Source organism: Puma concolor, chromosome B3 (assembly GCF_028749965.1).
Source record: "Puma concolor isolate L17-30 chromosome B3, mPumCon1.1.hap2, whole genome shotgun sequence".
NCBI lineage: Eukaryota > Metazoa > Chordata > Mammalia > Carnivora > Felidae > Puma > Puma concolor.
In genome coordinates, this window is record NC_141672.1 from 119,989,949 (window position 1) to 120,017,537 (window position 27,589).

General features: G+C 40.1%; 1 protein-coding gene and 1 long non-coding RNA gene across 4 annotated transcripts in view; one reads left to right on the forward strand and one right to left on the reverse strand.

The window, feature by feature from the left end:
• Positions 1-14,007: 14,007 nt before the first annotated feature.
• Positions 14,008-17,179, reverse strand: LOC147580343 (uncharacterized). The gene is made up of 3 exons (XR_015252812.1): positions 16,587-17,179; positions 14,806-14,893; positions 14,008-14,384 (listed from the first exon to the last, which is right to left on the reverse strand). It is a non-coding gene; the product is annotated as an uncharacterized LOC147580343 (long non-coding RNA).
• Positions 17,180-17,759: 580 nt separating this feature from the next.
• ETFA (electron transfer flavoprotein subunit alpha) overlaps positions 17,760-27,589 on the forward strand; it is a 76,816-nt gene continuing 66,986 nt past the window's right edge. For 2 of the 3 annotated variants that reach the window (XM_025918883.2, XM_025918885.2), the window contains exon 1: positions 17,760-17,917. In XM_025918883.2, the coding sequence (XP_025774668.1) occupies positions 17,879-17,917 (39 nt within the window). In that variant the 5' untranslated portion in view covers positions 17,760-17,878. Of the gene's footprint in view, positions 17,977-27,589 lie in introns of all 3 variants that reach the window. The other variant, XM_086711290.1, reaches the window with a different exon arrangement.

Consider the following 27,589-nt stretch of genomic DNA (forward strand, 5'->3'; position numbering starts at 1 on the left):
ACAGCCAATCTTAGATATTTTTATTACCCTCCCAAAGAAGTCCATACCCATTAGCAGTCACTCCCCATTCCTCATTCCCCTCTCAGCCTTAGGCAACCTACTCATCTACTTTTTATCTCTACAGATTTGCCTACTCTGGACATTTCCATAAATAGATCATACAAATGTGGTGTTTTGTGACTAGCTTTTTTTACCTAGCATAATCTTTTTCAAGGTTCATCCATGCTATAGCATGTATCACTACTTCATCCTTTCTTATGAATGAATAATGGTCTATTGTGTGAATATATCACATTTTATTTATCCCTTCATCAGTTGATGGCCATATGCTTTGTCTGCACTTTTTGGCTATTATGAATAATGCTGCTATGAATATTTGTGTACAGGTATTGTGTAAACACACATTTTCATTGCTCTTGGGCATACACCTAGGAGTGGAATTGCTAGGTCATCTGGTAACTCTGTCTAACATTTTGAGGAACTGTCAGGTGGTTTCCCAAACCATCTGTACCATTTAGGAGGGTTCCCATCAGCAATGGATGAGGGTTCCGGTTTTTCCACATCCTCCTCAACTATTGTTATTATCTGCCTTTTAAATTATAGTGATTCTAGAGGTTTGTATCCTTCTCTGTTTTTATCTTATTTTTGCTTCCCTTGCCCAATGTTCATCTGTTTTGTTTCTTAAATTCCACATGAGTGAAATCATATGATATTTGTCTTTTTCTGACTGACTTATTTCACTTAGCATAATATACTCTAATTCCAACCGTGTTGCTGCAAATGGCAAGATTTCATTCTTTTTGATCTCTGAGTAATATTCCATTGTGTGTACCACATCTTTTTTTATCCATTCTTCGGCCATGGGATATTTGGGCCCTTTCCATACTTTTGCTATCGACGATAGTGCTGCTGTAAACATTGGGGTGCATGTGCCCGTTTGAATCAGTATTTTTTGTTTCATAGTAGTGCAATTGCTGGGTCATAGGATAGTTCTATTTTTAATTTTTTGAGGAACTTCCATACTGTTTCCCAGAGTGTGGTTGCACCAGTTTGCATTCCCACCTGCAGTGCAAAAGGATTCCTTCTTCTCCTCATCCTCGCCAACATCTGTTGTTGCCTGAGGTATTAATGTTAGCCATTCTGACAGGTGTGAGGTGATAACTCGTGGTTTTGATTTGTATTTCCCTGATGATGAGTGAAGTTGAGCATTTTTTTCATGTGTTGGTTGGCCATCTGGATGTCTTCTTTGGAAAAGTGTCTATTCATGCCTTTTGTCCATTTCTTCACTGGATTAGTTGTTTTTTGGGTGTTGAGTTTGATACTCAAGTTGTTTTTTGGGTGTTGAGTGTTGAGATTTTGGATACTAACCCTTTATCTGATTTGTCATTTGCAATATCTTCTCCCATTCTGTCGGTTGCCTTTTAGTTTTGCTGATTTTTCCTTTGCTGTGTAGAAGCTTTTTATCTTGATGAGGTCCCAATAGTTCATTTTTGCTTTTGTTTCCCTTGCCTCTGGAGACACGTTGAGTAAGAAGTTGCTGTGGCCGAGGTCAAAGAGGTTGTTACCTGTTTTCTCCTCTAGGATCTTGATGGCCTCCTGTCTTACATTTAGGTCTTTTAACCATTTTGAGTTTGTTTTTGTGTATGGTGTAAGAAAGTGGTTCAGGTTCATTCTTCTTCATGTCGCTGTTCAGTTTTCCCAACACCATTTGCTGAAGAGACTGCCTTTTTTCTATTGGATATTCTTTCCTGCTTTGTCAAAGATTAGTTGGCCATACAGCTGTGGATCCATTTCCGAGTTCTCTACTCTGTTCCATTCTGAGTTCTCTACTCTGTTTTTGTGCCAGTACCATAATGTCTTGATTCCAGCTTTGAAATACAGCTTGAAGTCTGGAATTGTGATGCCTCCAGATTTGATTTTCTTTTTCAACTTTACTTTGGCTATTTGGGGTCTTTTCTGGTTCCATACACATTTTAGAACGGTTTGTTCTAGCTCTGTGAAAAATGCTGGTGTTATTTTGATAGGGATTGAATTGAATATGTAGATTGCTTTGGGTAGTATCGACATTTTAACAATATTTGTTCTTCCTATCCAGGAACATGGAATCTTTTTCTATTTCTTTGTGTCTTCTTTAATTTCTCTCCTAACTTTCTTCAATTTCTCTCGTAACTCAGTGTATAGCTCTTTCACCTCTTTGGTTAGGTTTATTCCTAAGTATTTTATGGTTTTTGGCACAATTGTGAAGAGGGCCGATTCCTTGATTTCTCTTTCTGCTGCTTCATTATTGCTGTATAGAAATGCAACCAATTTCTGTACATTGAATTTATATCCTGTGCTTTTGCTGAATTTGTGGCAGTTCTAGCAGTTTTTTGGTGGTCTTTTGGGTTTTCCACGTAGGGTATCACGTCATCTGCAAGGAGTGAAAGTTTGGCTTCCTCCTTGCTGATTTGGATACTTATTTCTTTTGGTTGTCTGAGTGCTGAGGCTAGGACTTCCAATACTATGTTGAACAACAGTGGTGAGAGTGGATATCCTTGTCATGTTCCTGGCTGTAGGGGGAAAGCTCTCAGTTTTTCCCCATTGAGGATGATATCAGTTGTGGGTCTTTCATATGTGGCCTGTATGATCTTGAGGTGTGTTTCTTCTATCTCTACTTTCTTGAGGGTTTTTATAAAAAAAACTATGCTATATTTTGTCAAATGTTTTTTCTGCATCTATTGAAAGGATCATGTGGTTTTTATCCTTTCTTTTATTAATGTGATGTATCACATTGATTGATTTGTGGATATTGCACCAGCCTTGCATCCCAGGAATAAATCCCACTTGTCATGGTAAATAATTCTTTTAATGTATTGTTGGATCCAATTTGCCAGTATCTTGAAAATTTTTGCATCTGTGTTCATCAGGGAAATTGGTCTGAAATTCTCCTTTTTAGTGGACACTTTGTCAGGTTTTGGAATCAAGGTAATATTGGCCATGTAGAATGAGTTTGGAAGTTCTCCTTCCATTTCTATGTTTTTGGAACAGTTTCAGAAGAATAGGGGTTAACTCTTCTTTAAATGTTTGGTAGAATTCCCCTAGAAAGTCATCTAGCTCTGTACTCTTTTTCTGGGGAGACATTTGATTTCTGATTAAGTTTCTTTATTGGTTATGGGTCTGTTCAAATTTTCTATTTCTATTTCTTCAGTTTTGGTGGTTTATATGTTTCTAGGAATTTGTCCATTTCTTCCCAATTTGTTGGCATATAATTTTTCATACTATTCTCTTACTGTTTGCATTTCTGTAGCATTAGTTGTGATCTCTCCTCTTTAATTCATGATTTTATTTGTTTGGGTCCTTTTCTTTTTCTTTTTTATCAATCTGGCTAGGGGTTTATGAATTTTGTTAATGCTTTCAAAGAACCAACTCCTTGGTTTTTGTTGTTGTTGTTGTTCTGTTTTTTTTTTTTTTAATTTCAATATCATTTGATTTCTTCTGTAACTTTATTATTTCCCTTCTTCTGCAGGTTTTGGGCTTTATTTGCTGCTCTGTTTCCAGCTCTGTTAGGTGTAAGGTTAGGTTGTGTATTTGAACCTTTCTTCCTTCTTTAGGGTGGCCTGGATTGCTATATACTTCCCTTTTATGACCACCTTTGCTGCCTCCCAGAGGTTTTGGACTGTCGTGTTTTCTTTTTCATTGGCTTCCGTGTACTTTTTAATTTCATCTTTAATTTATTGATTAACCCATTCATTCTTTAGTAGGATGTTCTTTAATGTCCAAGTATTCACGGTCTTTCCAAATTTTTTCTTGTGGTTGATTTCGAGTTTCATAGCATTCTGGTCTGAAAATATGCATGGTATGATCTCGATCTTTCTGTACTTGTTGAGAGCTGATTTGTGACCCAGTATGTGATCTATTTTGGAGAATGTTCCATGTGCACTTGAGAAGAATGTGGATTCTGCTGCCTTAGAATGAAATGTTCTGAATATATCTGTTAAGTCCATCTGGTCCAGGGTGTTACTCAACACCATTGTTTCCTTGTCGATTTTCTGCTTAGATGATCTGTCCATTGTTGTAAGTGGGGTGCTGAAGTCCCCTACTATTATGGTATTATTATCAATGAGTTTCTTTATGCTTGTCATTAATTGATTTATATATTTTGCTACTCCACATTGGGGGCATAAATATTTATAATTGTTAGATCTTCTTGGTGGATAGATCCCTTAATTATGATATAATGCCCCATTTATCTCCTTTCACAGTCTTTGTTTTAAAATCGAGTTTGTCTGATATAAGTATGACTACTCCAGCTTTCTTTTGATGACCATTTTCATGACTGATGGTTCTCCATCCCCTTACTTTCAACCTGCAGGTATCTTTAGGTCTACAGTGAGTCTCTTGAAGCAGCTATAGATGGGTCTTGTTTTCTTATCCATTCTGATACCCTATGTCTTTTGATTGGAGCATTTAGTCCATTGGCATTTAGAGTGAGTACTGAAAGATATGAATTTAATGCAATTGTGTTGCCAGTAGAGTTGGTGCTTCTGGTGACATTCTGTGGTCCTTTCTAGTCTTTGTTGTTTTTGTTCTTTTTTGGTTTTTTCATCTTTTCTCCACTCAAAGAATCCCCCTTAAAGTTTCTTGCAGGGCTGGTTCACTGGTCACAAACTCCTTTCGTTTTTGTGTGTCTGGGAAACTCTTTATCATTCCTTCTGTTTTGAATGACAGCTTTGCTGAATAAAGAATTCTCGGCTGCATATTTTTCCAATTCAGGATGTTGAATATATCCTGCCACACTCCTCTCTGGCCTGCCAAGTTTCTGTGGATAGGTCGTCTGTGAACCTTTTCTGTCTTCTCTCATAGGTTAAGGAATTTTTCCCTTGCTACTTTCATAATTCTCTCCTTGTCTGTGCATTTTGTGAATTTGACTATGATATGCCATGGTAATGGTTGGTTTTTGTTGGATCTAATGGAAGTTCTCTGTGCTTCTTGGATTTTGATGTCCGTGTCCTTCCCCAGACAGGAAAGTTTTCCACTATAGTTTTCCACTATAATTTGCTCACATAAACCTTCAGCCATCTTTTCTTTCTCTTCATCTTCTGGGACTCCTATGATTCAGATGTTATTCCTTTTTAATAAATCACTGAGTTCTCTAAGTTTTGTATTGTGATCTTTTGCTTTTGTTTACCTCTTTTTTCTTCTTCATTATTCTCCATAATTTTATTGTCTATATCACTGATTTGCTGCTCTGCTTTGTTCAACCTTGCCATCATGGCATCCATTTTAGATTACATCTCAGTTATAGCATTTTTAATTTTATCCTGACTACATTTTATTTCTTTTATCTCCACAGAAAGGGATTCTCTGCTGTCTTCTATTGTGGTTTTCATTTACATCTCCTTGATATTAATGATGCCAAGTATTTTTTCATATGCTTTTTGGTACATGAAGACATTTGTATATATTCTTTGGAAAAAAGTCTATTCAGATTCTTTGCCCATTTATAAAAAATGCATTCTTTTTTATTATTGGGTTGGAAGTGTTCTTTATATATATTCTGGATATAATCCCTTACCAAATATGTGATTTACAAATATTTTCTCCCATTCTGTGGAATGTCTTTTCACTTTCCTGATGGTGTCCTTTGAAGTACAAAGTCTACTGATAATGTCTAATTTTTCAATGTTTTCTTTCATTGTTCATGCTTTCAGTGTCATATCTAGAAGGCTTTACCTAACCTGAGGTCAAGATGATTTACTCTTATAGTTTGTTCTAAGAAGTTTATAGTTTTAGCTCTTACATTTAGGTCTATTGCTTATTTTGAATTAATTCTCATGTATGCTGTAAAGAAGGTACCCAGCTTTGCATGAAGAAACCTCACAACGAGTTACTTTTTCAAGAAGAAGCAAAAGAATGAGCTTCTTGATGCTTGGCCTCTCATTATTGCATTTAAAATTCAAATGATTAGCTTCTAGCTTTTGCTGTGGCCCTGAATTCCCTTTTATTTCCTTCCTCCCTCCCTCCCTTCCTCCCTCCTTTCTTTTTAACCTTCCTTCCTCTTTCTTTTCTCTTTCTTTCTTCCTTTCTTCCTTTCTTTTTTCTTTCTTTCTTTCTTTCTTTCTTTCTTTCTTTCTTTCTTTCTTCCTCTTTTTATAGTTGTTGTCAACTTCTGTTCTTATTCCCCTAAGCAACACCTGCTGTACACCTGTTACTTCACCATGTAATGAAGGGGAATATGTACAAGACATAGACTCTGCCATAAAGGAGTTTACAATTCAGTTGAGGTAGTGAGTGTCACATATATCAAATATTAACTCAGGGGACCTGGGTGACTCAGTCAGTTAAGTGTCAGAGTTTGGCTCAGGTCATGTTCTTGTGGTTCTTTAGCTCGAGGCCCCACATTTGACAATGCAGAGACTGCATGGGATTCTCTCTCTCTCCCTCTGTCTCTTTGTCTCTCCCCTACTAGCTCTATCTCTCTCTCCCTCTCTCAAAATAGATAAAAAAAAACTAAAATAAAAAAACGTTAATCCCTAAGGTCAATAACAACCTAAGGCTCAAACTGGTCCCAGGAACACAGTGAAATATTTGTATTGTGGCAAAATGACAAAGTCATATATAGATCAATGGAGTACAATCAAAGAGATGTGGATATGAGAGCACTCAAACACTGCTGGTGGAAATGTAACATGGTGTAACCACTTTGGAAAACAGATTGGTAGTTCCTTAAATGGCTAGGCATAAAGTTGCCAATTCTAATCCTATAGAAGTGAAAACATATCCAGACAAAAACTTGTACACAAATGTTTATAGCAGCATTATTCATAAGAGCCAAAAAGTGGGAAAAAACCCCAAAACATCCATTAACTGATGAATGAATAAATAAAATGCAGTATGTCCATATAAAAGAATATTATTCAGCCATTTCAAAATACATGTTACAACACAATGAACCTTGGAGTGGTTATGCTAATTGAAAGAAGCTAGTCACAAAAGACCACAGATTATATGATTCCATTTACTTAAAAAATGTTCATAATAGGCAAATGCATAATCAGAAAGTAGATGAGTAGCTGCTTCAGGCTTGAGGGGCAGGGTGATAAGGATGTGACAGCTGGAGTGTGAGATTTCCTTTTGAGGTGATGAAAACATTCTAAAATTGACTGTGGTGATGGTTGCACAACTCTGAACTTACCAAAGTAATTTATTTGTAAAAATTTAGTGGGTGAATTATATGATGCATGAATTATATCTCAATAAAGTTGTTATAAAAAAACAAAACAAAACAAACAAGGGCTCCTTGGTGGCTCAGTGGTTAAACATCTGGCTCTTGATCTCAGCTCAGGTCTTGATGTCAGGGTCTTGAGGTCAAGCCCCACCTTTGGTTCCTCACTGGGCACAAAGCCTACTTAAGCAAACAAACAAAAAACAAACAAAGAAGCAAAGACAACCAAAGCCAGAGGGATGAGGAAAAGGGAGAGATAAGTGCAGGTTGGGAGGTCTAAAAAGGCTTCATAGCAAAGGGCTCAACTCTTCATCCATCTATTCATTTGTTCATCCATGAAGTATGCATTGAGCATTTACATGTACCAGATATTGTTCTAGATACAAAGGATACAGCAGTGAACAGAACAAAGCCCTTGCCCTGAAAAACAAAACATAGTTAGAAGAAGAATAAAATGGAGAAGGGGCTACATATCAGTGGTTGAAGAAAGCTAAGACCTGACTGAAGAGTGGGAGCAAGCCAGAGTAGAAGCTCTGCAGGAAAAGCTTTCCAGACAGAAGGAACAGCATGTACAAAGGCCTCAAGGCAGGAGCATGCCTATGCATTGGAGATAGAATAAAAGGGTACCTAAAGTGGAAGAAAAGAGATAAAGCAGAGAGCTGAGTAGGGGAAGGTCAAGGAATGATTTGAAGACACCATGAGAGCTTTGGATTTTTTTCCTTCAGTTTTATAAGGGAGGGTTTTGAACAAAGATGGTATAATGTTGTTTATAGTTTAAGAGCATCTCTATTTGTGTTGAGGAGTACAGCCTGTGAAGGCAAGAGCAGAGGCTCAGAGACTAGTTGGGAGGCTTCTGCAATTATGCCAGTGAGAGAGAACATGGCTTGGACCAGAGTGGAAGCAGAAAGCTAAAACCAACAAGAGTTGCTGATGGACTGAATGGAGGATGTGGGTCAGATTTCAAAATGAAATGTTTCAGTTATGTTTCTATAAAGCTGGCGACCAGCTGGGCATGTTTGTGTGGATATGTGTTCTAATCAACTTTACAGAGGTGAAATTTATATATGGTAAAATTCACCAATTTTAATTTTTTTTTTCAATGTTTATTTATTTTTGGGACAGAGAGAGACAGAGCATGAATGGGGGAGGGGCAGAGAGAGAGGGAGACACAGAATCGGAAACAGGCTCCAGGCTCCGAGCCATCAGCCCAGAGCCCGACGCGGGGCTCGAACTCACGGACCGCGAGATCTTGACCTGGCTGAAGTCGGACGCTTAACCGACTGCGCCACCCAGGCGCCCCAGAATTCACCAATTTTAAATGTATAGTTTTTTTAGTTTTGATAAATGTATATACTGCCATTGTAAACAGACTACAATCATGATATAGAGCATTTTAATCTCCCTGGAAAGTTCCCTCATGCCCATTTGCCAGGCTTAACTCCTAGAAACGACTGACCTGCTTTCTTTTCCTATAGTTTTGCCTTTTGCAGACAGTCATATAAATAGAATCATATGTCTTTTGTGTTTGGCTTCTTTCACTTAGTATCGTGCTTTTGAGATTCATCCATGTTGTTGCATGTGTGAGTAGTGTGTACTTTTTTTATTGTTTTACAATGAATGCAATAGACCATACTTAGTCATTTGGGGAAGCCCTAACAAAATACCATAGACTGGATAACTTAAACAACAGAGATGTGTTTTCTTACAGTTCCAGAAGTCTGAGATCAGGGTGTCAGCATGATCAGGTTCTTGTGAGGACTCTCTTCCAGGCTTGCAGATGGCCACCTTCTCTTTGGGTCATCACATGCGGGAGAGAAGAAGGGCACATTAATCCCATTATGAGGGCTCCATCCTCATGGCCTCCTCTACACCTAATCATCAAAAGCCCATCTTCAAATATCAAATTGGGGGAGGGGGATAAGGCTTTAACATATGAGTTTTGGGTGACACGTTCAGTCCACAGCACCACTGACTATACTAGACCACAATTTGTTAATTCATTTGCTAATTAATAGGCATTTAGATTATTTCCAGTTTGGGGCTATGGCAAATTAAGCTGTTATAAACATTTGAGGACAATTTCAACGTAGGTCTTGGGCTAAAACAATCCAATAAAACTTTACCACTGTTAAGTTGTCAAACTGCTATATGATAGGATAAGTCACGATATTCAGCATTTCTGACACACCAAAAATTTTGGAACTGACAATAGTCTACTAGAGTGAATGAAATTCACTATTGACACTGTGAGAAAATAACATGTGATAGATTAAAAATATTTTCAGGGGTGGCTCAGTTGGTTAAGTGTCCGACTTTGACTCAGGTCGCGATCTCAGGGTCCATGGGTTCTAGCCCCACGATGGGCCCTGTGCTGACAACTCAAAGCCTGGAGCCTGCTTCAGATTCTGTGTCTCCCACTCTCTCTGTCCCTCCCCTGTTTGCACTCTGACTCTCAATCTCTCTCTCTCAAAAATAAAACATTAAAGAAATTTTTAAAAATATTTTCAATGAGGGGCGCCTGGGTGGCTCTGTTGGTTAAACATGTGACTTTTGATTTTGGCTCAGGTCATCATCTCACAGTTAGTGAGGTGGCCTCTGTGCTGACAGATGGAGTCTGCTTGGGATTTTCTCTCTCTCCCCTCTCTCTGCCCCTCCCGCACTCGCGTGCACAAGTGCGCATGCGTGCTCTCTCTCTCCCTCAAAATAAATAAATAAACTTAAAAATATTTTTTTCAATGAAGTAACTGCTGATGCACAACACAGTGAATACCTATAGGCTTTGCACACCTTGCATTTTTGCAAACTTTTACATTTGTCTAAGTCCTTTCTGCTTCACACATATTTTTACCACCATCAGTTGTAATACATCTTTGCAGATTCCACTTCAGGTTGTATTGAATTAGTGTTTCCTCAACTTCTTTGAAAATATTCTGTTCATTCAGAGTATTGATGGAGACTAATCCTACCATCATTTCAAATATGGCGTTGACTCCTTGAATAAACAATAATGACTGAGCAGTATCAGTGACATCTATTAACTCATCAAAGCCAAGGGAATAATCTGCTTTGACTTTCAATTGATTGCTGACTTGCTTCCCACGTTCTCTTCTGCCCCCAAATTTCATAGTAGTAAACAAGTTAATTTTCTCTGCACACATTTTGTCAGCTGATGCAATCAAACCCAATTTAATCAATTCACCATCAGTAAATGGCATTTGTTGTTCGGCTAACGAATGACTCAGTAACTTCAGCTGCAGCTTCATTTTCCTTCTCTACATTTTTGAAGAAGTTCTGATGTAATGAAATAGTCTGTTTTAAATATCTCACGTAGAAGATATATTCTCTCTTAAATTTTCTAGTTTTTTCTGATGGGTGTTCTATGAGTCAAGAATGTTGTGTTGAGTTTTTAGTCAATAGATATCATATTTTTTTGGCTATCATTTTATCGCATAATAAACACAATGCATTGCCATCTAATTCAATAACAGAAAATTCACATTCCTTTGGATTATTGTTCAGGCCTACACCTCAGCCCAGCTTCTCCTTCTGCCTAATTCTGCTACTGTCTCACCTTCCACATGTGTGCGTCCTAAGAGCGCCCTCCTACTAGCCATCATGTTTCTTGTTCCAAGAGAAAAGCCTGCTTCTGAGAGGAGTAGAAGTGTAGGAGTGGTCTGAGAAAGCTGGTGATCAGATGGGGGTTTTGGAGCTATATTGCCCTTTGCTAGCCTCACACTGAGGACCCCCTCACTGCCAGTACCTGGAACACAGATAGCTCTTAACATAAAGTGATGGTCCAGTTGTGAAAATGTTCACTGGTGGTGAATTGAGATGGTATGCCTACGGAAGGGAATGTACCAGGCACCTGAGAAACATGGAGGGGGGAAACTAACAGCACAATGGCACTGGGTGGCAATTACTAAGCTTCACTGAGGTCTTAGGGAAAATCTTTTTTAAAGACTAGGAGTAATTAACAGGCAATTGGAAACCATGTATAAAAGCTAGAGGGCCTTTCTGGCAGCATACAGCAAAGCGACCTTCAAGGATCTAAAGAATCCATACTTTTTTTCTTTTTTTTAAAAAAGTTATTAATTTTTTTAAGTAATCTTTACACCCAAAGTGGGGCTTGAACTCACAACCCCAAGATCTAGAATTGCACCCTCAACTAACTGAGCCAACTAGGTTTCCTTCCCCATCATTTTTCTATTTAACTCACCAGTATTGTTCCCACACAAATCAGACGAAACCTAGAGAGTGGAAGTAGATGGCCAGACAAGTCACCCAAGGAGGAGCCCTATTGCAGCCCCCACACCAGGTTTCGTATCTTTGCTAGAAAAATCAACACAGTCTTAGATACATTTTATGTGGACATTGATTTGATGAACGGGTTCTTTTTAATCCCTATGAGAAGAATGGCTGAGAAACAGTATGCATTCACATGGGACATAAACCAGTATGTGTACATCTATGGTGTTCCCCCAGAGCTATGTTAACTTTCAGCCTCTCTCATAATGCGGCCACAGAGATCAGGACCGTTTGGACATCCCACAGAACATCACACTGATCTATTACACCGATTGCATCATACTAATTCAGCCAGATGTACAAAATGCAGCCAGCACATTAGAGGCCTTGGTCTGACACATGTACTCCAGAGGTGGGAGATAAGCTGCATAAAGTTCAGGAGCCTGTCCTATCAGAAAGATGTTTAGGGGTCCAGTGTCAAGGACATGCCACATATCCTGTCCAAAGAAAAAGATAAATTATTGCACCTCCTACAATGAAGAAGGAAGCATAATGCCTGGTAGTTCTCTTTGGGTTCTGGATATAGTATATTGCACACTAAGAATATTGCTCTGGCGCATATACCAGGTGATGCAAAAAGCTACAGGCTTTAATTGGAACTCCAGAAAGGAAAAGATTATACAGTAGGTTCAGGCTTTGGTGCAAGCAGTCTTGCTACTTGGCCATATGCTTCTATATATCATATAGATGGTATGCATGATATTAGTGTTTTCAGTGGTAGAAAAAGAGGCTGTGTGTAATTTATGGCAATTTCCACTGGGAATCACAACATAAGTCCTTGGGGTGTTGGAGCAATGCCATGCCATCTATAGGAGAGATTTATGTGCCTTTTGAAAAAAAAACCAAACTGCTGGTGTACTACTGGGTCTGATTTTGAGATGCCAAGTGAACACATGTCAGGAACTACCTTATGAGCCAGGTTCTATCAAACCTACTAAGACATAATATCAGGCAGCCAGCAACAATCCATCCTATGGTGGAAGTGGCACATCTGGGATTGAACACATGTAGGCTTACAGATGGTTTACGCAGGTTTTGCTTGAGCAGGCAGCCCAGATGCCAGGCCATCACACCACCATTATAATAGCACCTCCTCAGCTCACACTGATGGCTATATGTAGGATCCCTTACAACCAGCTGAAAAGAGGAAAAATCCTGTATTTGGCTAGTGTAAAGTTGTCTCAGTTTGTGACCTCAAGCTGAGAATGGATGGCAGTTACAATACAGCCTGAATTAGCGGTGGCCTTGAGAAACAGTGGTGAAAGATCTCAGTGCGCAGAACTTCAGGAGGTGCACCTGGGCATCCACTTTGTGGATAGACAAGTGCCCCCAAGGTTGGAATATATATGAACTCAGGGGCAATGGTAAAGACTCTATGGCTAGTAAGGGCCTGGAAGAAGAAATTTAGGAAGATTAGGGACAAGGATTGTGGGATAGAAGCACAAGGACGGATAGGTGTATAGGTGCATCACCACAAAGTATGAAGATCTTTTTTTAAGTAGGCTTCACACCCAATGTGGGGCTTGAAGTCATGACTCCAAGATCACGATCAAGATCAGTGCTTTATTGACTGAGCCACCGAGGCCACTAGTATGAAGATCTTTGTATCACATGTTGACACCCACCAGAAAGCATCCACCATGAAAGAGGCACTAAATAACTAAGAAAAGCAAAATTCACTTGGCCAGATGACTTCAGCTAGTCTCTGTCATCAGCCACCCAGTGCTGGCACTAAGGACACGTGAATAAAGAGGTTACAGCAGCAGAGACAGAGGCTAGTATGAGTAATAGCATAGGCTCCCACTTACAAAAACTAATTTTAGCTACTGTTGCTATTGAATATACCCCCAATATAATAACAACTATTCAGGAGACTAATCGGCAATATAGTGGCAAGTTGACTACATTGAACCCCTTCCATTCTGGAGGAGCCATGATTCATCCTAACAGGAATTAACATATATTCTGGATGCTGTTTACTTTCCCTGCCCGCAAGATCTTAACCAGCCCCATTGTCTGAGGTCTTTTTGAATATTTCATTCACCACCACAAGTGATCTTACATAACATCATGTCAGATCAGGGACCCAACTCACTGAAGTGGAGGTTCAGGAATGAGTCCATAATCACAGGGTTTGCTCATCTAGTCATATACGGGACCACCCAGAAGCTACTTCCCTGATAGGGCATCAGAATGGCCCTCTTGAAGCACCAGCTTGGAGGCAATACTTTATGAGGATGGGGTTCATCTTCCAGGATACCATGTACATCTTGAATCAAATACTTTCATATGGTGCCGTGTCCCCACTCAGAAGAATTCATGGACCCAGGAACCAAGGGGTAGAATCAGGAGGGACCTACTACCATCACTCTCAGTGGGCACCTGTGGAATTTGAGCTTCCAACTCTCACAACTCTGGACTCTGCAGGGTTAGAGATATTTGTCCCCCGAGGGGGAATCTTCCACCAGAGGATACAGCAAGAGCACTATTGATCTATAAGCTATAGCTACTACCTGAGCACTTTGGGCACCTTGTTTGCAGAGACCAACAGGCAAGAAGGAGAATCATCATCTTGGCCAGTTTGAATGCTTCTTAGTACTCTCTTGCTCGATTTTGACAATAAGGGGACAAGTGCAGTGACCTTGGCCTGAGAAGGCATGGTGGTCAGGGGCTCATATCCTCAGGTAAGCCACTGAGACCAGAGGAGATGCTAACTGAGGGTGAGGAGAATTTAGGATTGAAAACAATGAAGGAGGCAATGAGTACTAGTTGTGGCCCCTGGACAGGAACAGTAATTGGGGCTGTAGTTCGTCCCACTAACGCTCATCTTCTAAGTTTCCATCAGGAATTCTGGAGGAGCTCTCCTGAAACTGGCCTGTGGAGAAGAAAAAAGACAGTGAGGTGTTTTCCAAAATAGACTGGAGTGTTGTCTTCTAGGGTTGACTATGGCAAATCCACCCTCCTTTCCCCCACCCATTTCTTCCTTCCTTTTCTCTTTGGACAAACATTTCTATTAACACTCACTAAACATCCACATACATGAACCAGATAATAAAAACCATGGGTCTTACCACCAAAGCAGCTCATAAATTAGTGGGAAAAACAGACACCCAAACATGTATACAGAAATTGCACTAATATAAATGTTTTAGTGTTCACATTTTGGTAGTACTTGACCTCCATGTAAATATGGAACTCCTCCACACTCCCCCCGAAACCCCCCAGGGAGCATCTCATGTGTGCTCATGAGCAGGTCTGGTCAGTTATCGCAGACTTTGGCAGTTTTCTGCCTTTACCTCTCTTCTGGCTCTGCTCTTCCAGAAATCATCCTGATCCATGGGTATTGCCCTTCTGCTGGCACAGATGCTGCTGATTCACTGGAGCCTGGGAGGTGACAAAGCTGTCCTGTGGTGTGGGGCTAGGGAATGTTCTCCCTCCTTTTCTGTTTTGCTTTCTCATGGGGGGAGGGCGTGAAGGAGGTTAATTTGTGTACCATTTTTTAAACATTGCATTTAGTCCCTTTTAGTTTTTACTTAAAGTACTCTTCACTTTTCCTTACACTTCCACAGAACTCAGACATGAGTCCAGTGGGGGACCAGATTGGGAAGCAAATGCAGTGCTAAATGGAATACTGCATTGTCCTTCCCACATATAGATTCACTGGGGGCATCCAATGGCCCGAGTCACTCATGGGCACAGACATGGTTTCAGTGGTTGCAACGTATGTTCAAGCTGAGTCCTTGTTCGCAGAACCAGGAGGATGAAGGAGAGGGAAGGATTCATTTATCCTGGAAGATCAGGGAAGACCTTACAGAAGAAATGTCACTTGAGCTGAGTGTTAAAGGTGGAGTAGAGGTGGGGAAGAGGCAGAGCAAAAACTGAGCACAGGCCCCTTAGAATGTTTGTTGACTCAGTGTTCTTGCCCAGGGAACTTACATTCCCATAGAAGCAGATCAACAATAAACAAATGAACAAAAATGTGCATCCTGTTAGGTGGTGACAAATGCCAAACAGAAAAATCAAACATGAGGGAAGGAGGCTATTTTATCTAGAGTGGCCAAGGCTGGCCTTTCTGGAAATGTAGCTTTTGGGCACAGACCTCAGCGAAGTGATGAAAAGAGCCTTCTGGATCCCCAGGAAAGAGATTTCAGGCAGAAGGAACAACCGAAGTGCAAAGCCCTGAGATGAGAGCCTCTTGGTGAATTCAAGAGCAGCAAGGCCTATGTCTGGGGCACGGTGATAGAACAGGGTTTTGAGCAGAGGACACAATCAGTTTGCTATTTGGAGAAGAGACTTCAGGAGGCAAGGGGATAAACAGAAAGAACAGTTAGGAGGCTCCTGAATGATCCTGGTGATAGAAATAGGGACGGTGTAGTGGTAGAGGAATAAATAAAGAGGTGTTGGTAGAAGTTGTTGGATTCTAGGCATCATCTGAAGGTAGAGCCAATGGGATGTATTAGTTAGACTTCACCAGGATGGAAAGGTTGTTGATAAATTGGGAATTGAGACCATTTCTGAACATATGACTCCCCTGCTTGAAAGTGTCATGGTAAAGTTCAGACCTTTTTAGTGAGTCATTGATTGGTTTGTTGATTCATCCAACAAATACTGACTGAATGCTTACTATGAGCCAGACACTGTTGAAGACACAATAATTAAAAAAAAGGTAGGACATACAGTCAGATGGATGAGACAGACAAGTAACCAGGTCATTACAACCCATGTGACAATTGTCAATAAAGGGAAAAATAGGGGCACATGGGAGAGGTATCCAATTCAGAGTTGGTGGGGGGAGGAGTTTCCAAGCTGAAATTTCAAGAATGAATAGGTATTAAACAGTTAAAGGAGTAAAGGGAGAGTGAGGAAGAAGAGTGGGGAGGCAGAGGGGGTAGGGCATGGAGGATAGTTCTTTATGGCCATGGGGGATGAGAGGGAGGGGAAAGACAAGGCTCAAGAGAAAGGGAAGGATGAGCTCACAAAGGGCTCATAAGTTATATTAAGGGGTTTGCATTTTATCCTAAAAGCCAATGGGGAGTCACTGAAGTATATTCAACAAGGAGTAATATCACCAATTTACCTTTTTGAAAGAGTCTTTTGGTTGCAATGGGAGATGGATTGGAGGGTGGAGAAGACTAGAAGGTGGGAGAACAGTGAGAAGGCAACTGTAACCATCCAAACACGGAGAGGGGTAGAAAAGAGTCCTAGATGGATTTGGGAGCTATGTGGGAGTGGAATCACTGGAACTTAATGACTGATAGGGTAAGTGGATAAAGGGGAGAAAGGAGTCAAGTATGGTCCCTAGGTTTCTTGCTTGAGCAGTTGGGTGGAGGTGGAAAGCATTTGCTGAAAAGGGGAGTACAGGAGAATCAAATCTGGAGGGGGGTGCTGTCAATTGTGTACATGTGGGTTTGAGATGTTGAGGGACATCCTGTGGAGATGTCCAAGTAGGTTGGGGGATATGTGGATCCAAAGGTCAGGAGAGATTTGGCACCAACAGCACTGAAGCCAGGATGTGGGTAGGGTGCCCAGGGACAGGTAGAGGAGAAGAGGAGAGGAAGAGGATAAGGCCAGGGAAGGGGAGAAGGCCAGGGTCAGCCCCAATTCCCCAAATTCAAGGCTTTCCCCAACTACTGTTCCAGTTGTATCTCCAGCCATCCTGCCTCCTTTTACAGCCAGCACACAAAGTTCTGCCCCTGTCCTTGGGTCTTCACCTCACGTTCCTTCCTGGTTTTTGCCCACACGGTTCTTTCCTCCAGAACCTAGCTCAAACATCATCACTTCGGTGAATCCCTCTTTCCGTAATAAGAAATTTGTATGTTTCCTTCAGAGTCTGGTGAGGTCAACTTCTTATGCATCCTTTTACTATATTCCCCTGACCTGGAAAATGTGTTTAGCACGTTACAGGTGGAGCGTTGACATGCGTGAATAAAAAAGCAAACAAAAGAATAACTTGGGGGGGGGGCGGGGACTTCATCCAGAGGGCTGGCAGCCAGGAGACTGACGTCATCAGCTCAGGGTGAAAGTTCACTTTCAGAACGTTGCCCACTGTGGGGCTGAGAGGCATTCTGGGCCACCACTGTCGCTGGTAGTTCACCAGCTCCGCCAGCCATTCAGCCGCTGCACTTCACCCGAGCCTCACCTTTGCCCTACTTCCAAGCCCAGTCCCTAACTTCCCGCCAACCCCGTTGGTTGCGCGACTGCCCAATGGGCAGACAGAAACCGTGAGCTCTCGCTCTTCCCTTGAGCCGTTTCCGCTCTCGTTAGCGCGTCTCGCGAGCTTTACAGTGACTCGCAGAGGCGGCGCTGCTTGGTTAGGCTACCGGAGGCCGTGAGACTGACGGTGCTTCTAGGCGGACGGGAATAGAGACCATGTTCCGAGCGGCGGCTCCAGGCCAGCTCCGGCGGGCGGTGAGTCCTGGAGGGAAAGGCAGAGCCCGATGACGGCCCATCCTCAGTGTACTGCCCCTGTGAGTGCCTTGGCGAAGGTCATAGTCTTCCACAGACCTGACCGGCCTTAACGCAGGCAGGCCCAGCACGGTCTGTGGCTCAGGCCCGAAGTTCTAGGGTCTGCCCTTGACTCCTTCCCGGTGGACCGCGGGGTGGCCGATGTCAGAGGTCAGGGTGACCCAGAGTATGAAGCCGCGCTTCTGTTTCCCAGCCCCTCTTGAACCTTCCGGATTTACTCCGCATTCTGCCAGGCCGCCAGGTTCTCCAGTTTGGCGGGGAGTGGGCAGCTGCGTCCCGGGAATCTTTACCTGAGGAAGGAAAATGTCGCTGCTGGGATGGCCTCTTGGAAAGAGTTTAAAACCTGAATTCACCTGGAAGCCAACATTTCTGGAAGAATTAAGACATTTTCTCTGGGCGCGTAGGGGCTGCTGGAATCCACTCACAGCCAAGTGCTGGGGGGCTCCGGGGTAAGGGCGGTGTTTTAAGAACTTGCTCTGCTCTCTGATTTATGGGGCAGTGCTGAGTTTAGGGGATTGTAGTGTAAAGTCAGTCATCCAGTTTCACAGCTTTAGCCAGTTTTATAAGGCAGACGTCTTTTTATACAGTAGATTGTTGGTTAAATAGCCAGGGAACTATTGGTAATGGTAAGTTTTTGGTGCTTTCCTTAGTGACAAATCAAGAGTTTACCACATTTTTCTCTTCTCTCGTGAGAAACACTGACAGAAAATATATTTTTGTCTTTATGCTGTGGGGACAACCGTATTTGGAGGTTGACTGATTACAAGTCAAGTAACAATTTATATTGTGGGTTCTGTAAGTTTTCTAAGTTACAATTAGGTTAAGTGAAAAACAAGATTGCTAAATTGGGTCAGAAACTTTATGGACGTTTTTTTACTTTTTCTATAGTTTGTTTTATGCATGCATATTTTCACATCCACCACTGGGATTTTTCTCCCTGAGACATAGTTGGCAATATTCCTAGATGTCTGTAGGCTCTTTTCTTGTGTATTCTTTGTTTCATTTAAAAAAAAAAAAAAAGAAAAGAAAAGAAAAGAAAAATCCTGCATGCCCCTCTACTCTGTGAAAAAGTTCAAATCCCCATCCTTCAGGTCGCTGTTCAGTTTTCTCCCAGGAGATTTTTTTTTCCTCAGAAGATCTAGACATAAACAAGTTACAGTTGTGAATTTGGGAAAACTCCAGGTATCAGAGCCAGACTGGCAGAAAAATAGCTATGCAGTAATTAGAAGGTAGTTTTGTGGACAAGTTAGGAGTCTGGCATAAGTGAAATAATTTTAGTGGGGGCAATTTAGGACTCAGATGTTTTGTAGATCTCATGGAAAAAATGGAATGATTAGCTTAAGTGATTCTTCTTGTCAACACAGTTTGCCAGTGTGTGTACATGGTATTTCCAAATCTTTATTGTGGTTTGCCAAAGAGTTTGACCTTGCCTTATTTTGAGAATTTGAAGTCAAGCTAAATAGAGTAGTTGCTCTAAAGTCATAAGAATGCTTCAGAGTTGAATTTCAAGAATCTAAGGAAGTGGTGGGAACACTTCTAAAATGGATCCATACATACACATACATATTTAACTTTTTAAATTTTGAAATAACTTAAGACTTAGAGAAAAGTTATAAGAATAGTGCACATAATTCTCAAAATCCTTTCAGTTTCACCAGCATTAACAGTTTGATATATTTGCTTTATCTCTTTTCATATATACTTACTATTATTTTTCTGGACTACTTGAGAATATGTTGCAGATATACCACTTATTCCCAAGTAAGTCAGTGTGTATTTTCTAAAAACAAGGAGGTTCACCTTTCATTTCCATGGTAAAATTGGCAACGTCAGGGAGTTTTAACAACGATAAAATACTGTTGTCTAATCTGCAGACATGCAAGCATTGCCAATTGTCATATTAATATCATTTTTAACAGTTTTTCTGGCAATTTGGTCTAGGGTCCTTGAGAATCATGCCTTACATTTAGTTTTCTTGTATCTTTAGTCTTTGTTAGAAAAGCTCCTCAGCCTTTCTTTGGCTTTGATGGCATTGACATTTTTGAAGAGTACAGGCCTTTTTTGTTGTTGTTGACTGTCTCTATTTAGGTTTGTCTGGTGTTTCCTCATGATTAGATTTTGGCAGGAGTATCACAGAAGTGATACTGTGTTTTCAGTGCATCGTGTCGGGGCGGCTCATAATGTTAATTTATCTCATTATTGGTGACGTTGACTTTAATTACTTGCATAAAGTGTTGTTCACCAAGTTTTTCCACTCTCAAGTTACTACTTCTCCCTTTGTGATTTTTAACAATTTGTTAAAATTAGATACGTTGAGATTATGTGAGTCTCCTGTTTCTCATCACCTGTTGATGTTGAGATATTACTATGATGTAAAATGGTAATTTTTCTAATTCCATGATTCCTTCTACATTTATTATATTCTGTTATAAGAAAGAATATTTTCTTCTTGCTTATTTTTGTATTTATCATGGATCCTTTATTTAGTAGGTTATAATCCATTACTACTCTTACATTTTTTGATGCTTTTAAGTTGTCTTGTATTTCTAAAGTGGGAGTCCCTTCATGGGACTTCTGTTTACTTATGCTTCTATTTACTTACAATGTCATAAAGTCAGATAGCTTTTGTGAAATCTGTACTCCTGGAATTAAAAAAAAAAAATAGTTCTGTAGCCAACCATTAGTTATTTTGGAAGATATTTTTCCACAAAACTATATTTTTACTAATAAAGTTAATCTATTAAAAGATTATCTTAAACTGTTAACAATGTGTATAAAGCTAACTATACCCTTAAAAATGATTAATATGATAGATGTTATGTTTTTTTACTGCAATTAAAATTTTTTTAATGTTTATTTATTTTGAGAGAGAGGTGGGGAGGGACAGAGAGGGAGGGACAAAGAATGAAACTTCAAGCAGGCTCTACACTCAGTGTGGAGCCTGATATGGGGTGCGATCCCATGACCATGGGATCATGACCTAAGCCTAAATCAAGAGCTGAAAGCTTAACCAACTGAGCCACCCAGATGACCCTGTTTGTTACTGGAATTAAAAAAGGGGCGGGGGGATGCCTTAAACTGTTAGAATGTAAGTCAAATGACTTGCATTTGGTATTCAAGTTCTCTTTCCAGTGTTGACCTGATTTGTGCCCTTGAGCAAATTCCTTCATCTTTCGGGGGGCTCCTCAATGTCATCTGTTTAATGAAGGTGGTATTTTACATCTGCAATAAGGAGCTTAGAGAACACATTAAGAGGGAAATAGGTAGGGAAAAAAAAGAGGGGAATAGGTAGGCATTTGCAATTAACATTCTTGCAAGGAAGTTAATCTGAATTATGAGTATTATTTTATATTCATTTGCATTTGAAATTGATTTGTTGACTAATAAGATACCAGAGAAATACTTTATGTGGAGAGTGAAGCAACACTTCTCAAGGTCAATTGAGTGTCCTGTTTTTGTATTCATTACTAGATGGAAGGCATAACAATCATGATTCAGAAGCTATGAAACTGGTATGAAGGAACATGACATTTTTCAGAGTCCATGGCCTAGCATTGACAAATGAGATTGAACTCTATAATTTGCATGCAAATATTAATTTCTTTTGAAAGAAGAAAGAGAGCCAATTTTGATGGAGTTCTAAAAGATTTATTGTATAAGGTGAATTCCATAAAATTATGCTGCTTGCCAATGTGTCTACCAAGGGTCTTGTCTGTTTTAAAAGTGAAGTAAATTGAGTGTGTTTTTAATATTATAATCAATGTCATATGACATTTCTAGTCATGATTAAAAGCTATCATATTTTATTACTAAAGAGGTTAAAGTAAGTTATTTAAGTACAGAAATGTAATATACATTTTATTATTACAAAATGTATGTTAAAATAGGGATAGTTGACTTTAATTATATATTATTTATCTTTTGCATTAGAACTTGTAAAGATTTTATAGATTATTCATGCCTTTTTTTAATTTATTATTTTTTTTAACGTTTATTTATTTTTGAGACAGAGAGAGACAGAGCATGAATGGGGGAGGGTCAGAGAGAGAGAGGGAGACACAGAATCTGAAACAGGTTCCAGGCTCTGCACTGTCAGCACAGAGCCCGACGCAGGGCCCGAACTCACGGGCCACGAGATCACACCCTGAGCTGAAGTTGGACATGTAACCGACTGAGCCACCCAGGCGCCCCTCATGCCTTTTTATTTTTGAGTTAAGAAGTAAAAAGACCCTCACATTCTCCTTCCCCTTACCCATATCCCACTTAGTTTGCAAAGATGGTGGGGGGGGGGGGTAGTAGGCTAAGTTATTATTTAAAAACATTTTTTTTTTTTACATTTATTTATTTTTGAGAGACAGAGTGAGACAAAGTGAGAGTGGGGGAGGGAGGGACAGAGAGAGACAGAGACACAGGATCAGAAACAGGCTCCAGGCTCTGAGCTGTCAGCACAGAGCCCGATGACGGGCTTGAACCCACAGACCGTGATATCATGACCTGAGCCGAAGTCGGACACTCAACTGACTGAGCCACCCAGATGCCCCTAGGCTAAATTATTCTTACTACTTTAGGTTTTGAGTGGGTTTGTAAGGGAGTTAGATTCTACCTTTTTTTTCTTCTAAGACTTGTGGTAGTTTACTACATGAACATAGAGTTTGTCTGTGTTCAGCAGGAACTCTTAAGCAGTAAATCTCCTTGGTTGCTCCTAAAAGACTGAGAAAATCAAAAGCAGTGTCATAATTGTTAAGGTTGAATAAGAGAGGGACCAAAATATTTCCATTGGACTTACTCATAACGAGGTTGTCAGTGACTTTGAAGAGATTGGATTCAGTGTTGTGGTGGAAATGAAAGTCAGTTTGCTGTGAGTAAAGGAGACAGAGAGATGAGGCAGTAGTTGGTGCTTACAGATATCATTTTCAAGAAGTTTGTCTCTGAAAGGGTGGAACCCTTTTAAGCCCTGCCCTAAAAAATTATACTCTCTCATAAAGGCCAGTCAACTCTATGAGGGTATGTAGTTGGTATACAGAAGAAAACTTCTCACATTTTATTACTTAAACTAATTTTAGTCAGTAATCTTGGTAAGTTTTCTAAGAGCATGATGGGTAGTGATTTAACAAGTTTATATACTGTTCTTGGTAGGTACACATGTAAGTTCTTAGGTAATTAAGTTACCAGTGAGATACAAAGAGTTGCTTTTTAGTTTTTTTATCATTTTGGGGAAACTTCATTTAGTCACTAAACATTCATTGAATATCTGCTGTGTGCCAGGCACAAAGGTAGGTACTAAATTCACAGTGGAGAACAAGACAGACCTAATTCTTGCCCACATGGTATGAATAGATAAGGGAAGAAAGACATTGAACACATTATTTTAAGTATAATCATTGTAACAGAAAGTTGTATAGGGTATTTGGGGAACAAAATGGCAGGATTAATCTAGTTGGGGGGCTGGAGAAATTCCGAAAGGATATCTGAAATTACTTTGTAAACTGAGGTGCTTTACAGTTGTTATTGAGTGATGAATTAATAATAAGAGGAAAAGATTTTCTTTAGACAAAAAACGTCATTTTTGAGTTTTGTCTATCTTAGATCACTTATTTTGTATTTTAATTCTGTTTGTATTGTATGTGTTCTTATTAGATATCTTGGTTTTTAATATGGATTGTTTCCAGGCTTGAACTAGAAACAGAAACAGAAACTAGAAACAGTTTGATCGTTCAAAACAAAACAAATTTGAAAGTCCATGTGAATTTTGTCTAAGGTAAGGTGGAACATGCTGAAGGAACCCTGGAAATTAAGAAAAAATAGTCTGGAGTAATGACACCACGTGAAAAGGAATATCTGTAGCACCCTGGCTTCAATTCTGTATGACCCTGAAGGGCCTGCATAGCTTCAGGCCTCCTTGTGAGATCAACTGAGATCTTTGTTGTGACTGCATCACAGTGTTTCGGTTTAGCTTCTTCCACTGCTCAGTCCTGTTTCCTTGATGTCTCATAGATGTTGTTTCCAGGAGTACCCCCTGGAAAACTTCTTCCACACTTACACACACAGAAGGAAGATATGATTGTAAGGTGGCAACAAGCATCTAAAGCATCCACTGTATGCAGTGAATCAACTTACTCACCTATGTATCTAGAATGGTCCTAACTGTCTGTGTTCATTCTTGGGAGAATTAAGACAACAGTCATTTAGATTTTCTCTGGCACAGATGAGCAACTTTGGAGAAAGGTCTTAAAATTGCTTTCTATAGCTCAGTGTATACAGTAGAAGTATTTAAAGGATGTTTTTAAAGCAACAGAAGATTTTTAAAAAAAATAGACTTATTTGGAAAAAAAAGACTATATGGGGGAGCAGTTTTAGACTCACAGCAAAATTGAGGAGAAACTACAGAAAGTTCCTATATATGACTCCCCACCCATCCCTACCCCCTCCCTAGCCTCTCACTATTAACATCTTACACCAGAGTGGTACTTTTGTTCCAATTGATTCTATACATTCATTTGACAAATGTACAGTGGCATGTATACATCGTTATAGTATTGTAAAGAATGGTTTCAATGCCCTAAAATCTGTGCTCTGCTTATTTCCCTCTTACCTCCCTGCCCCCACACCCTGGCAACTACTGATCTTTTCACTGTCTCCATAGCTTTGCCTTTCCAGCATGTCATCTGAGTGAAACTGTACAGTATATAGCCTTTTTTTGGCCTGATAGCACGTTTTTTTTTTTTTTAAAGTGCTGAATATTCTGTTTTCTGGATGAATTACAGTTTATCCATTCACCTACTGAAGGACATTTTGGTTGCTGTCAAGTTTTGGCAATTATGAATAAAGCTGCTATAGACATCCATGTATAGGTTTTTGTGTGTAAGTAATTTTTTAGCTCATTTGGGTAAATACTAAGGAATGTGACTGTTGGATTGTATGACAAGAATATATTAGTTTTGTGAAAAACTGCCATATTCCAAAGTGGCTGTACAATTTTTAATTTCTCCCAGAGTTCCTGTTGCTCCACATCCTCACCAGCATTTGGTATTGTCAGTGTTTTGGATTTTTGCTATTCTAATTTTTTTTTTTAATGTTTATTTTTGAGAGAGAGAAAGAGAGCCAGATCACGATCAGGGAAGGGGCAGAGAGAGAGAGGGAGAAACAGAATCTGAAGCAGGCTCCAGGCTCTGAGCTGTCAGCATCGAATTTGACATGGGGCCTGAACGCATGAACCATGAGATCATGACCTGAGCTGAAGTCGGATGCCCAACTTGACTGAGCCACCCAGGCACCCCTGGATTTTCATTATTCTAATAGTATATGCAGTAGTATCTCATTTTGGTTTTAATTTGCAGTTCCCTAGTGAGACATGATGTTGAACATCTTTATATGCGCTTATTTACCATTTATATATCTTCTTGGTGAGGTGTCCGTTCAGATATTTTGCCCATGTATAAAAACCAATTTGTTTTTGTTTTTTTTTTTTTTAAATATTTATTGATTTTTGAGACAGAGAGAGACAGAGCATGAACCGGGGAGGGTCAGAGAGAGGGAGACACAGAATCTGAAACAGGCTCCAGGCTCTGAGCTGTCAGCACAGAGCCCGACACGGGGCTCGAACTCACAGACTGCGAGATCATGACCTGAGCCGAAGTCAGCCGCCTAACCGACTGAGCCACCCAGGCACCCCAAAACCAATTTGTTTCTTATTGTTGGATTTTTAAGAGCTCTTTGTGTTCTTTTAGATATCTTTATCAGATATGTCATTTGCAAATATTTTTCTCCCAGTCTTTGGGTTGTCATCTCATTTTTTGTTTTAAGAGACAGGGAGAACATGAGTGGGGGAGGGACAGAGGGAGAGGGAGAGAGAAAATCTTAAGCAGGCTTCAAGTCTAGCACACACCCCATGCAGGGATTGATCTCACAACTGTGAGATCATGACCTGACCAGAAATCAAGAGTCAGATGCTTAACTGACTAAGCCACCCAGGTGCCCTGATGAAGAGGTTTTTAAAATCAATGTTCGGTTCATTTATTGGATATTTCCTTTGTGCTAGATACTGAAGTAGAAGCTAGGGTTATAGTGATAAGAAAATCAGACATGGCCCCTGTACTCAAAATCAAGTGGGGAAGACAAAATAATCTAGTTAGTATAATCAAGTGTGATAAGTGCTATAAGGGAGGCAATTCAGTGTACTGTGTTGGTGCTAACAAAGTTAACTAGTCCAAGGAGAACCAAAGAAAGCTTTTGTGTATAGCTAACATTCATTGAGCATTTATTATGTTCCAGCCACTATTCCAAATAATTCAATCCTCACAACAACTCTGTGAGGTTATTATTATTATCATCTCCATTTTATGATCAGGGAATTGAGACACAGAGAAGTTATGGTGGAGGTGGAATTCAAACCCAGGCAGGGTGGCTCCAGAGCCTGTATGTTTACCACTGCTCTGTATTAAGGCTTCTTGGAAGGATTGGCATTTAAGCAGAAAACTTAAGGATGATTGGAAGCTAACCAGGTAAGAAGGGAAGAGGTCCTCTAGGTAGAGGGAACAATGTGAGGGAAGGCTGGAGGTCAGAGAGAGCAGGCAAGTTCAAGTATCTGAAAATAAGGTATAAACAGAGAGAGGATATATGGCTAGAGAGGTAGATCACACCATAAAATAAATGCCTGATAAGCCAACATAGAGTCTAGTTTACCATATCCTAAGGAGGCAGGAAGCAATTAATATGTTTTAAGCAGAGGAATAACAGGCTAGATTTATGTCATGGAAAGCTCACTGAGAGGAATGGATTGAAGGGGAGAAAGTTAGGTTGGGAGATGGTTGGGGTGATATAGGAGAGGGATAATGGCCTGCACTAACTAGGTGGTGGCACCGATGATGGAGAAGTGAATAGATTTAGGAGATACTGTATTTAGAAGGCAGAATTGTTATGATTGGCAGTTTATTGGATGTGAGGGTTGAGAAAAAACTCAGATCTGAGTTTCAGATCATGGTTTGTGCAGCTTGTTAGAGAGTGGTGCATCCCCTGAAGAACTCTGGAGAAGGAGTATGGTGAGAGGCTAGAATATCAGGGGAAAAATGAGTTAAGATTTGAATTGCTGAGTTGGAGAGTGATGAGACAGGCACGTTAAGCAGTTAGATATGCAGATGTAGCCTAATTGTAGGTCTGGCGCTTAGCAAGGTTTGTTATCTCTTTCTCCCTCCTTCCCCCAATATATATGTGATTCATGTACAGGTGGTAAATTATAAATTAAGCCATGGAAATGAGAGTGGAATAGTCCATAATTTCAAATAATGCTGAGAGAACAAGTAAGGTAAAGCCTGAAGCATATCTGTTGGTAATTTTAGTGAGGACATAAACCAGAATGCATGTAGTTGAGGCATGAATGGGAGCTGAGGAATTATAGAATTGGAGTGGAAGGTGGGGCTAGTGGGTTTTTAATTTTGGGCTTGTTTAAAATTGGGAGAGCGTCGAACATGTTACATGTTGATGGGAAGGAGCCCTGGAAAATGAAAGAGGTTGGAGACATGACTGAGAGGAGATTATAGAAAAAGTCTTTGACTAGATTTGAGAGGACAGAATCTAAAGCCCAGATAAAGATACCAGATCTAGGACCTGTAGCACCTT